General features: G+C 41.5%; 1 protein-coding gene across 1 annotated transcript in view; it reads left to right on the top strand.

The window, feature by feature from the left end:
* The first annotated feature begins 240 nt into the window (after positions 1–240).
* TCERG1L (transcription elongation regulator 1 like) overlaps positions 241–13391 on the top strand; it is a 142991-nt gene continuing 129840 nt past the window's right edge. The window contains exon 1 of the mRNA XM_075843161.1: positions 241–679. Coding sequence (XP_075699276.1) covers positions 410–679 — 270 coding nt within the window. The 5' untranslated portion in view covers positions 241–409. The remainder of the gene's footprint in view (positions 680–13391) is intronic.

Below are 13391 nucleotides of genomic sequence, written 5' to 3'. Positions count from 1 at the left end.
ATGTACATTGGATAACCTACAGAATACAGGTATGTGATTTCTTTCAGCTTATTTTACATTTGCTGTGTCGTGATCAGGATGAGGACTGGATAGAGTATGGGATGTGAGATACTCATCGGTACTATGATGTGCTTGCAGGGTAGCAGGGAGGGGGAGAATTGCTAAGTGAGATAGGGAGGGAGGAGACTGCCTGCCTGGCTACTGAGCACTGAAGTCTTATTTCCCAGTTCTCTTCTACACAGCAGAGCGGCATGCAGGACTTCTGCTCTTACTGCCATTTGGATGTTAGAGGCACAGTCACTACTGGAGATTTCCATTGCGGGATAAAGGGAAGCTTGGTGGCATCCCTAGTCCAGCCCTATTCTGTGGGAGGCAAAATCCTTGTGCAGTTGGATATATAAGATGTAGGATGCTCCCCATTTCAAGAATCAAGCGACAGCCCTTTCTCTGGCCGGTGAATGCTGAACCAGCTCCCTGGATTTGTATGATCCCAGATACACCTGGTGTCTTTCGGATAGGTGCGGTGCCCCCGCCATTTATTGTATCCTGCCCTCACCCATCTCCTTTGCTACAGGGGCTACCTGCCTGGCAAGTCCCTTGCGACCCGTTCCTACCTTTGATGTCAGTGCCCCCTGCACCAGAGCCTGCTGTTCACCAGTTTCCTTTGGCAAATGGGCAGGTAAAATCCCCTTAGTCTAAATGTGCATGATTCACAATATAATAGGTATCTATATACAAAATATCAAGTATAATCCACTCTGATACATAGACAACATTTTATATAGGATCACACACCGGGTATCATTCCATAAATGTAACTTTAATTTCTACATAATATTGTGTCATTTTTCTATTTTAAATTACTTGGATTCACACAATTTTTGGGTATTCTGTATCCTTGAGCCATTCCCAAATCATCCTCAAGTGGTTACTATCTATCTATCTATCTATCTATCTATCTATCTATCTATCTATCTATCTATCTATCTATCTATCTATCTATATATCTATCTATCACATTGATTAACTGGATACATATGGATTAGTTATAGAATTTATGTTTTAGTTTCTAATCTATGGGATGCAAATATAGAAGCAAAGCTCAACTCAATTGCAAGTATATATTAGATGTAGCAGAGTTGAATTTCACATTAAAGTGTTCCTTTTTTTGCACTGTGATAAGACATTAAGTTAACATAATGCAATGGAGACTTACCTGCATATCATAAAGAGTTGTGTCTCATGACAAACTGAGGTCTGCTGCATCTGCACTTAGTCGTGACAATATACACGGGTTTTGCAGATCTCATATATACCAGCTCCCCAGTATCAGTCTTGGGGACTTCAGCTGCTCCTTGGTATCACACAGGGAACATTGTTTGTGGTGTGTGCAATGAGACCTTCAATATTAAACTAATACTCAGCATCTTAGCTCATAGACAATGCAACAAAGTGTCAAGATTAGTTATTATCATCCGATCAGTTCTATGTTAAAATATATAAAATAATGACAAGTGCATTGCATAGATAACGGAAAAAATAATTCTGCATTTCAGGAAAGGCTTCTTCTTCTTTTTATGCTTTGAAGTGTTAACTATGTTTAGTTTTATTGCTTTCATATGACATGTCATACTAGCAAATGACCACTAGGGGATCCCAGACCCAAAAAATCCTTTCCTGTGTTTAGACAGTTTTCTTCCTTCTGCCTTACTGACTATAGATACACCTGGATGTAGCAGAGTTGAATTTGCCAGTTAGCTTTTTGGTGCTTCAGTGTTTGTGTATTATGTTAATTCTCTGGTTTATCATAAACCAGACGGTTTACCTGCAGTCCTATGTAAAACCACACATGACGAGCGACAAACTCAGTTGCCCTACATCTTTTAATGTTGTATTTTTTTAAATGTTTGGTTCACTTAAAATTATCTGCGCAGTAAATTGTGCCATGTTAAATATACCCTGCTAGGTAAATAGGATTAAAAGTGGGATTATTTCACCGGAATGAGAGGGGTTGTCAGGTTCATGTAAATGAAGCTATTGGAAGTAAGTTTTTTATGTGCTCATCCATTCCAATATTTATCCTGAAATAACTGGGTCCTGGAAGTCAGACCTTAGGGACTATGTTATTTGTTAATGCCTGGTGCGAGCATCCAGTTGGCACCCTGCATGTGGCAAGCATCACACAGGGCACACGCCTCGCCCGCCCCCTTATCTACGCCCCTGGACACATAGATCTCTGTGTGGTTATACTGTACCAGAATGTTAACTAACAACTCCACCTGGGAACCCATGGCTCCACTATACAGTATTATATCCATAAAATCTAATATATGGAATGGAATAGCAGATTTTAAAAATGACATTATTATTCCTCGAATTCTCGCAACATTTTTTTTTACCAATAATGTGAGTTTTTGAAATGTATGTTTCTATAACGATGTTAAAGTTTCTAGTGAAACATAGTATATCCAATTGTATACAATGTACACATGAAATTAATCTTACAGAAAACTCTACAATGAGCCTCTCCCCAGCCTGAAATGACTGATAACTGGGAACAATAGTCTGTATTCCACTGTAGAACAAATGGATAAGATAGAATATGTCTCTTTTAAGAGCTTTACATGGAGGAACTTGATATTCAAGGTGGTTGCATATGGTTATAGAGTTGGACCAGTTTTTCTTAAAAAATATGTAAAAATTTTTTAGAACCGGTAAACACAGTAATTTAATCGATACGGTCATTAGATAATGTGGTATCACCTAGGCGGATGTTGAGTCTAAAGCAAGTCCACTTTTAGCAGGTCCAAAATGAAGATAGCCTGACATGTTTTGTACAGACCGATCACTGAGACAGATCAAACACTAACACCCTGATTGTTGCTGATGTAGCAGAGCTGTTTATGTTATTATGCTGCTTACTTTCAGCTCTGTGATAGCTCGATCATTTTAGATAATCCAGTAGGTCTACCTGCAGTCTTGCTAATAGCACAAATCAAGATAAGATAGTCTTCAAACTACGATCCAGTATGCATGTGATCTACTAGATTTAGGCAAGTCAAAGTACATAGTAGGTTCTTAAGAAGATGTGATTAGGGGGAGGGGACATCTCGTGACAGAGTATCGCAAAATCATAATGTTTTTTTTTCAAAGCTGGTCATCTTGTGCCACACATCTCAGGAAATGTTGAGATAAGAGCAAGGGTAAGGAAGGACACATCTGTATCTGCTATAAGTTGACTGCAATTGTTTAACCCTTAGGAACAGTGCCCAAGGCTCTATTACAGATCTGATTGTAGGATGGAACTTTAATATGGCACCCACAGACTCTTATGGGTCCATTCTGTACCTCTGGGCCTCTGATTTTATAATTGTATCATGTTCAATAGCATGCTGTGTTATGGAGGTAATCTTTAAGGGTTGAACACAATATCTTACAGAGTCAACATACGGCGGCGGCACACTGGTCCATAATACGGACTTATAGGGAATTGTTTAATAACGTACAAGATTCTTGTACACAGCTTTACTGTGTGCATGAGCCCTAAGATCTAGCAAAATATATGCAAACAACATACTGTTTACTGATGAAAGGTAGAGACATCCTCATCCTTTTTAAATTATATAACTGCATTACCTAATAGGATTGAATATAGTGACGCTCAAATTCTGTCCTATAGAGAAAACCTCTCATGTCTTTTTTATTATTGACTGACTGCGTGAATGTCTTTTTTAATGCTTCAGACATTTAACATTTTAGAAAATACCCTTAAAGAGAGGAGTATGAAGGGATAAAGTGCAAAGCTGGGAGGAAACAGAAGCAGGCGGGTAATGAGAAGTTGAGCCTGGATGAAATACAGCAGAGAAGCCAGTGGGGGAGATGTTTGTGTTGTAGTAATTTACATATGAAGGGGTGGAGCTGTGACTACTCTATCAAATTTAATTGAACAACAGTACAAAGTAATGTATCAAATTGTTTACTACCATAGTGTAATTAATTTTTACTCAATTTTAATTCTATTACATTTTTACTACAGGTTTACAGTATTCTCATTGATAACATTTAATTTACATTTATAGGGCTAAAGATAGGAGGTTTCTCCTCAGATTATAGGGAATTGTCCTCATAGGAGCCTTCACCACCCTGTTCCCTCCAGACCTTCCCTGATACACCCAGCAGGAACATATGGGATTATGATAACATTTAAAGTGCACCTCCGACAATACAACAATTGTAATACGTAGTAGAGCGAACAGTCAAATTTTACACATTTTTCTTACTAAGGGTCAGAGTTCCATTTTTCTACCTGAATTTCTAACTAGAATAAATTTGACAGTTGAACATTCATGCCACAGAAATAAGCAGCTTCCAGATACAACTGACGGTGCTTATCTCCTGGTTGGACAATGTTCGGGTATGTTAAAATCAAACAAGCCAAAGCTTGTTTCTCCCAACAGCAGACACCAGGGGACAGTTGCCCCCATATATACATTCAATCGCCCAGGGCATGTCAACAATTATCTAATGTTTATTTCCCACACTGCTACTAGGGAAGTAGTCCTGTCATAAAGAATCACAAAATCCCCAAAATAATGTGAAAGAGGGAAAGATGGATTACTATAAGGCATACAAAACATACATAACAAGGTATATACAGCATTTGGCAGTGTCCCCATCAGCAATCCCACACCTAGTACCGATAAGTATGGCTATCTCATTGGTATACGTATAAAACAAAAAAGGAAAGCAGCACTGCCCCAGTGATTGGGTGCAACTCAATCCTCCCAGACTCAGGCTACGAGTCCAGTGATTCGAATAGCAGAAAATATAGAGGCAGCACTCCAAGTATGCGAAAAAATGGTGTTTAATTCACCCCAGCAGCAACGTTTTGATCTAACTCAGCGGGATCTTTGCTTGAGAAAGATCCCACTGAGTTGGATCAAAATGTTGCTGCTGGGGTGAATTAAACACCACTCTTTCAATGCAATTGGAGTGCTGCCTCTATCTTTTTTGCTATATATATACACACACACACACACACACACACACACACACACACACACACACACACACACACACACACATTATAGCCAAAGTGTGTTGACACCTGTATATGAGCTTGTTGGACATCCCATTTCAATACCTTAGGCGCTAATATGGAGTTTGTCCCCACCCCCCCTTTTGCATCTAAAACAGCCTCCACTCTTCTGGGAAGTCTTTCTACAAGATTTTGGGGTGTCTGTGAGAATTTCTGCCCATTGAGCCAAAAGAGCATTTGTGAGATCAGACACTGATGTTGGAGGAGGGGGCCTGGTTCGCAATCTCCAATCTAGTTCATCCCAAAGGTGTTGGATGGAGTTGAGGTCAGGGCTCTGTGCGGCCAGTCAAGTTATTCCACACCAAACTCACCCAACCAACCATGTCTTTATGGAGCTTGTGCACTGGGGCGCAGTCATGCTGAAACAGAAAAGGGCTGATCTTCAGACTGTTCCCACAAAGTTGGAAGCTACAATTGTCTAAAATGTCTTCGTATGCATTAGCAATAACATTACCTCTCAATGGAAATAAGAGGTTTAGCCCAAACCCTAAAAAACGCAAAAGACCATTATCCCTTCTCCACCAAATATTACAGTAGGTACTAAAATGCATTCAAGTCGGTAGCGTTCTCCTAGCATCTGTCAAACCCAGATTCCTCCATCAGACTGCCAGATAGTGAGACGTGATTCATTTCCACTGCTCCAGAGTCCAGTGGCAGCTTTACACCACTAGCCAAGGCTTGTCATTGTACATCCCGGGATTGTGTGCAGCCAAGATGTCACTTTCAGAGGCAGTTTGAAACTCTGCAGTGAGTGATGTAACAGAAGATAGGCGATTATATGGCTGTGTGTTTGATTTTAGACACCTGTTTGCAATGGGTGGGACTGAAACACCTGAACTTGATAATTAGCAGGGGTGTCCACATACTTTTGGCCATATAGTGTCTATAAGGGCATGCCCACACGTGGCGGATTTCCTCCGCAACTGTCCGCATCAATGCCACATAGAATCTGCATTGCAGATTCTGCGGCGGATCGGCCCAAAATGTGCAGTAAATTGATGCGGACTAGCACTTGAAGGGACAGCACTTTCCCTAGTGAAAGTAAACGAATTTCATACTTACCGGCCGTTGTCTTGGTGACGCGTCCCTCTTTCGGCATCCAGCCCGACCTCCCTGGATGACGTGGCAGTCCATGTGACCGCTGCAGCCTGTGATTGGCTGCAGCCGTCACTTAGACTGAAACGTCATCCTGGGAAGCCGGACTGGAGACAGAAGCAGGGAGTTCTCGGTAAGTATGAACTTCTATTTTTTTTACAGGTTGCTGTATATTGGGATCGGTAGTCACTGTCCAGGGTGCAGAAACAGTTACTGCCGATCGCTTAACTCTTTCAGCACCCTGGACAGTGACTATTTACTGACGTCACCTAGCAACGCTCCCGTAATTACGGGAGCCCCATTGACTTCCTCAGTCTGGCTGTAGACCTAGAAATACAAAGGTCCAGCCAGAATGAAGAAATGTCATGTCAAAAAAGCAAGACGCATCCGCAGCACACATAACATGTGCATGACAGCTGCGGACTTCATTGCGGAAATTAGAATCTCCATTGAAGTCAATGGAGAAATTCCGCCATGAGTCCGCAACCAGTCCGCCACAACTCCGCAACATCCATTGCATGCTGCGGACACCAAATTCCGCACCGCAGCCTATGCTCCGCAGCAGAATTTTCCGCTTCGTCTAAACGAACCCTACTAAATAGAAGTGGAAGTCAATGGAGAAACGGCTCCGCTGCGGATTAACGCTGCGGAGTGTCCGCAGCGGAATTCAAGAGCAATTCCGCCACGTGTGGCTTTGCCCTAAAGATACGCATGATTAACCAAAATTTATTGGTGAATGCATGGGGTTTGCTGACTAGGAAGCCCCTGGGTGTGGTATACACCTTTGTTATGTATGTTTTGGGTGTTATTTTGATCCATCTTACCCTCTTTCACATCATTTTGAGGATATTGTGATGCTTTATGTTAGGACCATGTGGTCTACTGTGATTGTATGGTGTGCTTTTTTATTATTGTGCTTTGTTGTTATTGACAGTTATATTATTATTTTACATCTTTTTTTTTTGAGCGTTTTGCATGATCTGAAATATTATACTTTATATAAGTTATGTATAGAAATAGATTCCGGATAATGTTCTCACTGTGCTACAATACAGATGTGTCCCTCCTTAACTTATTTCTTTCTTTTTATATTATTTCAAAAGACAAGATAGAAACAACATTGAAGTGTAAAAGAAAAAGAGTCATGGATGTTCTGTATATACGAGAGGCTCTGTCACCAGATTTTGCAACCCCTATCTGCTATTGCAGCAGATAGGCGCTGCAATGTAGATTACAGTAACGGTTTTAGTTTTAAAAAACGAGCATTTTTGGCCAAGTTATGACCATTTTTGTAGTTATGCAAATGAGGCTTGCAAAAGTCCAACTGGGCGTGTTGAAAAGTAAAAGTACAACTGGGCGTGTATTATGTGCGTACATCGGGGCGTGTTTACTACTTTTACTAGCTGGGCTTTCTGATGAGAAGTATCATCCTCTTCTCTTCAGAACGCCCAGCTTCTGGCAGTGCAGATCTGTGACGTCACTCACAGGTCCTGCATCGTGTCGGCACCAGAGGCTACAGTTGATTCTGCAGCAGCATCAGCATTTGCAGGTAAGTAGCTACATCGACTTACCTGCAAACGCCGATGCTGCTGCAGAATCATCTGTAGCCTCTGGTGTCGATGTGTCCTCGCTCGTCTGACACCATGCAGGACCTGTGAGTGACGACACAGCGTGATCTCTGGAGAACACGGCTGTATCTGCACTGCCAGAAGCTGGGCGTTGTGAAGAGAAGTGGATGATACTTCTATACACAACGCCCAGCTAGTAAAAGTAGTAAACACGCCCCGATGTACGCACATAATACACGCCCAGTTGTACTTTTACTTTTCAACACGCCCAGTTGTACTTTTGCAAGCCTCATTTGCATAAATACGAAAATGGTCATAACTTGGCCAAAAATGCTCGTTTTTTAAAAATAAAAACGTTACTGTAATCTACATTGCAGCGCCGATCTGCTGCAATAGGAGATAGGGGTTGCATAATCTGGTGACAGAGCCTCTTTAAGTAAGATCCGACAGTACATGAAACATTGTACATATAGCTATACCCAATGAGATACTTTTGGGTAACATATATCATTTATGGATTTGAGATTCTAATGTGCAGAGGAGATAAAACACTTCATCTATAATGAGATAAAGACAATAGGTATAACATTACCTAACAATAATAATGAAAGGAAAGGAGAGATTGGTGGAAGGGTGTCCAGATAGGTCGAGATTTCTTAACTTATTTCTAAACCCGACACATCCTGAGTCGTATGGCGTGAGATGTATAACAAATGTATATATAAAAAAATTTATACCTTCGATAGATGCCTCTGGTAGATGAAATCCATCAGCCGTCGGTCGCCTATAGACTCTCATGTTAGAAAAACTTATATTTTTAACATATTCTTTTTTCTACTGGATTGCTGTGACGGATGTCAAGCTTCGGCCATCCGTTGCCCATTTACTCCCATGTTAAATAATGTATACATCTAACGCTGGGTTCACACCTTCATCGGCATGTTCCGTTGTTCTGCTCCATCAGAGGAGCAGAACAAGGGAATGACGGAACCAATGGATACCGCCGTTGCCAACTAAACCCATTGACTTTAACCCCTTACGTCCTGGTGCAGGGGGAGAAGTATGGAGCGTTCTCACGCTTTTTACAGCCGACACCCAGGACAAACTGCCAGGAACAGCGAGCATACTGTTCCTGGCTGTTTAACCCCTCAATGCTGCGGTCGATCGCAGCATCCGAGGCATTGAAAATGGGGGCGGTCCCCTCTGACAGCTCATCGCTCCCCCCGCCCCAGTGAGATTGGGGGGGGTGAAGACGGTTGTCATGGCAGCGCAGGGGCCCAATAAAGGCCCCCAGGAATGCCTTCACTCTGCCTTCACTCTGCCTCTGATAAGACCTGCCTGTGGCAGGACTTAACAGATGCCTGTAAAAATGACAATATACTGCAATACGTCAGTTCAAGTCCCCTAGAGGGAATAATGAAATGTGAAAAAGTTTTTAGTAGTAAAAAAAATGAAAAGTTAAAAAAAACCTTTACCCATTTTTCCCCTAAAGTAATGTAAAAAATAAAAAAAGTAAACAAAATTGGTATCACTGCATCTGTAAAAGTCTGAACTATTACACTATAGTGTTATTTACCATGCACGCCGTAAAAAATAAAGACATTTAAACCGCCCAAATTGCTGTTTTTGGTTAACTAAGCTCCCAAAAAATGTAATAAAAAGTGTTCAAAAAGTCGTATGAACCAACAAATGATAACAATAAAAACTACAACTCATCCTGCAAAAAAAATAAGCTGTCACACGGCTCAATGCAAGGAAAAATAAAAAAGTTCTGGCTCTCACAATGTGGTGAAACAAAACTATTATTTTTTTTAACAAAAAGTTTTTTTTTTTAAAGTAGTAAAATATAAAAAAAACTATATAAATTTGTTATCACCGTAATCGTATTGAGCCACAGAATAAAGTTAAGTTGTTGTTTTTATCACACGGTGAAAGCCGTAAAAACAAAACCCAAAAGACAATAGAGGAATCGCAGTTTTTCCCAACTTCAGCCCGCAAATATTTTTTTTACAGCTTCCCAGTACATTATATAGTACTTTAAATGGTGCCATTAGAAACTACAACTCCTCCCGCAAAATATAAGCCCTCACACCACTCTATTGACGCAAAAAATAAAGGAGTTATGACTCTTAGAAGGAGGGGAGTGAAAAAACAAAAATAAAAAATAAAAAAATGGCTCGGACCATAAAGGGGTTGTCTGAGATTTAATGACTTTTTGTCAAAGCTTGTAATTTATAAATGTAAATACATATGTATATACTTACATTTGCCAAAGTGGCCCTGTTTCCAGATCCTGCCGTGGGGAACTTGACGGGTGACGTCACTCTCTACACTGGCTCTGGCCGCTATGTTGATCTTCAATTAGTTTCCGGGTATACGACACGTCACTTGTGATGTGCCATGAATGATCTGTTCTGTTGTTATCTCGAGAACAACGGTGACCGCGAGAACAGCAGTGACCGCGCATGCGCCTTACAGGCTGTGAAGCAGAACAGCCCATACATGGCACGTCACAAGGGACATGTCGTATACCCGGCAAAGAATTGAAGATCAACAAAGCGGCCAGAGACAGTGCAGAGAGTGACGTCACCCATCAAGTACCCCACGGCAGGATCTGGAAATGGGGCCACTTTAGAAGATGTAAGTATAGTACAAATGTATTTGCTTTTGTAAATTACAAGCATTAACACATAGTCATTTAATCTCGGACAACCCCTTTAAGGGTTAATGGGTTCCGTCGGATCGTCCGTGGTTTCACCAGACACAATAGCTGAGCCTCCGACACAGATGTGAACATAGCCTTAAGTATACTTTTTTTTCATGGATGCTGCTAGATTGTATTGAATTGTTATCATGACAAATTGTATAACGTAATTCAAGAAAAGTCATGTACTGTATGTTGGGAAGTCCTTGAGCATGAAGTGGAAGGCTTTGGTAGAGTCATAGAATTGATCTGCTTACTCCCTGCCATATCCTGTATAACAAAACGTAAGATTCTTTCCACATCTCAAACTTAGATGAGAAGAGCTAAATTGGTAAGACTTGCGTGGTAACATTCCTTCTATTTATAAGAGGCAGCATTTGTATACATGTTTGTAAATGTGCAAATTTAGGTCTTTAGATGAACATGAAGAATGGCTAGAGGTGCAAGCAAAGTGTTAATTGCGGGAAGGTGTTTGCAGCACGTAATAAAGCAATCCTGCTGCTGTCTATATTTAATGAAAGTGTTATAGCAGCAACCTTCAAATCATCAAGATATGTGGAGGTAACACTTTCCATTATATAGTAGAAAGTGGCCGAACCAGACTCGTGAATCTCATCGTCCCTGAGATATTTTTTCATAGTATTCTTGATACTTTAGCAAGCCAACAATTGATTATAACTTTCATGAGGAGGGAGATAGGGGCTTAATTAAATAAAACAGTGGCGTTCTTGTTGTGGTTTTGTGACCATTATGGCAAGCCTATAAAGAAAATTTACAACCTGTGAAAAACCCTCAACTTTTGGGATGAGGGTCATTGACTATATGTGAAATTTTATAGATAAAACCAGACAAATAGATATATATTTGTTAGCACAGTTTAAATTTACGCCATTTAATAAATGTTTGCGCCAAAAAGAACCTTGATTTATGCAGGCTTATCCCATCTGGTCGCAGACTTCGAATATGGCTTACAGCTTTAGCCCATATGCACCCAGTAACATACATGTTTCGAATCATAAATTGTTTGTGTGTGTGTCTATAGTGCTAGGGCTGCCACCTTTTCCAACCAAAAATACCGGCCAAGATGGGCCAAGATGCAGCAAAAAGAACGCCACAAGACTGGCACCTGTAATTACCCTCTAACCTGTGTAAAAAGTGGTTGTGGTTTTAAGAGCGTGACTTCACACTCTCCTGCCGGCTCCAATCCCTCATTTGACCTAGCCCTAATCAATATTCCTTCTAAACCTTTGTAGCTAGTGAGATGGGAAATGAGTGATCTGGGCTCTGTTCCTTCTAAATTGGGCGATCCAAAACAGCAGCAAATAAATATTGCTGTATATCACCAAATAATTTGCCATAATTAGCTACTGTAGGGTAGTTAGTGGGTTTATGGTAACATTCATGGGGTCTATGGCAAAGAAAGATTTAGTGTCTGCATCACTGGTGGTCTAGGGCAGTGACGGGGTTAATGTCAGTATCCTTGGCGGCCTAAGGCAGAGAAAGGTTAATGTCAGTATCTTTGGTGGTCTTGGGTAAAGAAAGGGTTAATATTGCATTCCTGGCGTCCAGTGGGTTACTCACCCCTTTAGGCACCTGTTCTGTCCCTGTAGCAGGAAGGCTGAGACTAGAATGGACAAACTTCCCCCTCTTATACAGACTGCTCTCTATGGATCCTCACCTCTTATACAGACTGCTCCCTATGGATCTTCACCTCTTATACAGACTGCTCCCTATGGATCCTCACCTCTTACACAGACTGCTCCCTATGGATCCTCACCTCTTATACAGACTGCTCCCTATGGATCCTCACCTCTTATACAGACTGCTCCCTATGGATCCTCACCTCTTACACAGACTGCTCCCTATGGGTCCTCACCTCTTACACAGACTGCTCCCTATGGATACTCACCTCTTACACAGACTGCTCCCTATGGATCCTCACCTCTTATACAGACTGCTCCCTATGGATCCTCACCTCTTACACAGACTGCTCCCTATGGATCCTCACCTCTTACACAGACTGCTCCCTATGGATCCTCACCTCTTACACAGACTGCTCCCTATGGATCCTCACCTCTTACACAGACTGCTCCCTATGGATCCTCACCTCTTACACAGACTGCTCCCTATGGATCCTCACCTCTTACACAGACTGCTCCCTATGGATCCTCACCTCTTACACAGACTGCTCCCTATGGATCCTCACCTCTTACACAGACTGCTCCCTATGGATCCTCACCTCTTACACAGACTGTTCCAATGCCCCCCCCCCCTCCTCTTACACAGGCTGTTCCCATTGCCCCCCTATGAAAGCTGGCTGACAGTAGGGTGAAAAAGCAAGAAATATATATATATAATAGATATGGGTTAAATAAAACGGAAAGGGAGTTCAAGACACTAAGGGCTCACTGGTATGTCAGAGCCGTGTGCAGGAAGATGTAATCCAGCGCACACAATGCCCTATGTCTCCGTACTCCGTTTATCACAGCATAGTTCTCTGTGCTGTGCCATTTGTCGGATATATTCTCTCCTGGAATCATATGTCTATGTGAATGTCTAATTCTGATTCTGAGTCTCTGTAAGTTACAGAAACAGCCAAGCAGGCCGGTTCCCAATAGGTAGGGGTCTTAAAGGTAGGAACCCGCCACTATTAGACATTTATGGTCTATTCTGAGTATAAACCATGGATGTCTAGGAAATCACATCTTCGGCTGTCCGTGTGCCAAAATTTGAAATCTAGGCATGCTATGAGCAGGCCTAGATTTGGGTCATAATTTACTCCAAATATGTTAAATATGTCAGTCCTCGGGGGACCCAACGTCTTCAACTAGACCCCTTCACTTCTCTCGCTACTGACAAGAGGTGTTAAAAGCTAAAATTATAATTTGCAATTAAAATGGCGTAAATGCTTTGATAAATTGTATAC

Source organism: Rhinoderma darwinii, chromosome 11, assembly GCF_050947455.1.
Source record: "Rhinoderma darwinii isolate aRhiDar2 chromosome 11, aRhiDar2.hap1, whole genome shotgun sequence".
Taxonomy (NCBI): Eukaryota; Metazoa; Chordata; class Amphibia; order Anura; family Rhinodermatidae; genus Rhinoderma; species Rhinoderma darwinii.
The sequence above is the reverse complement of the archived record's forward strand: the minus strand, read 5'-3'. Positions and strand labels throughout refer to the sequence as shown.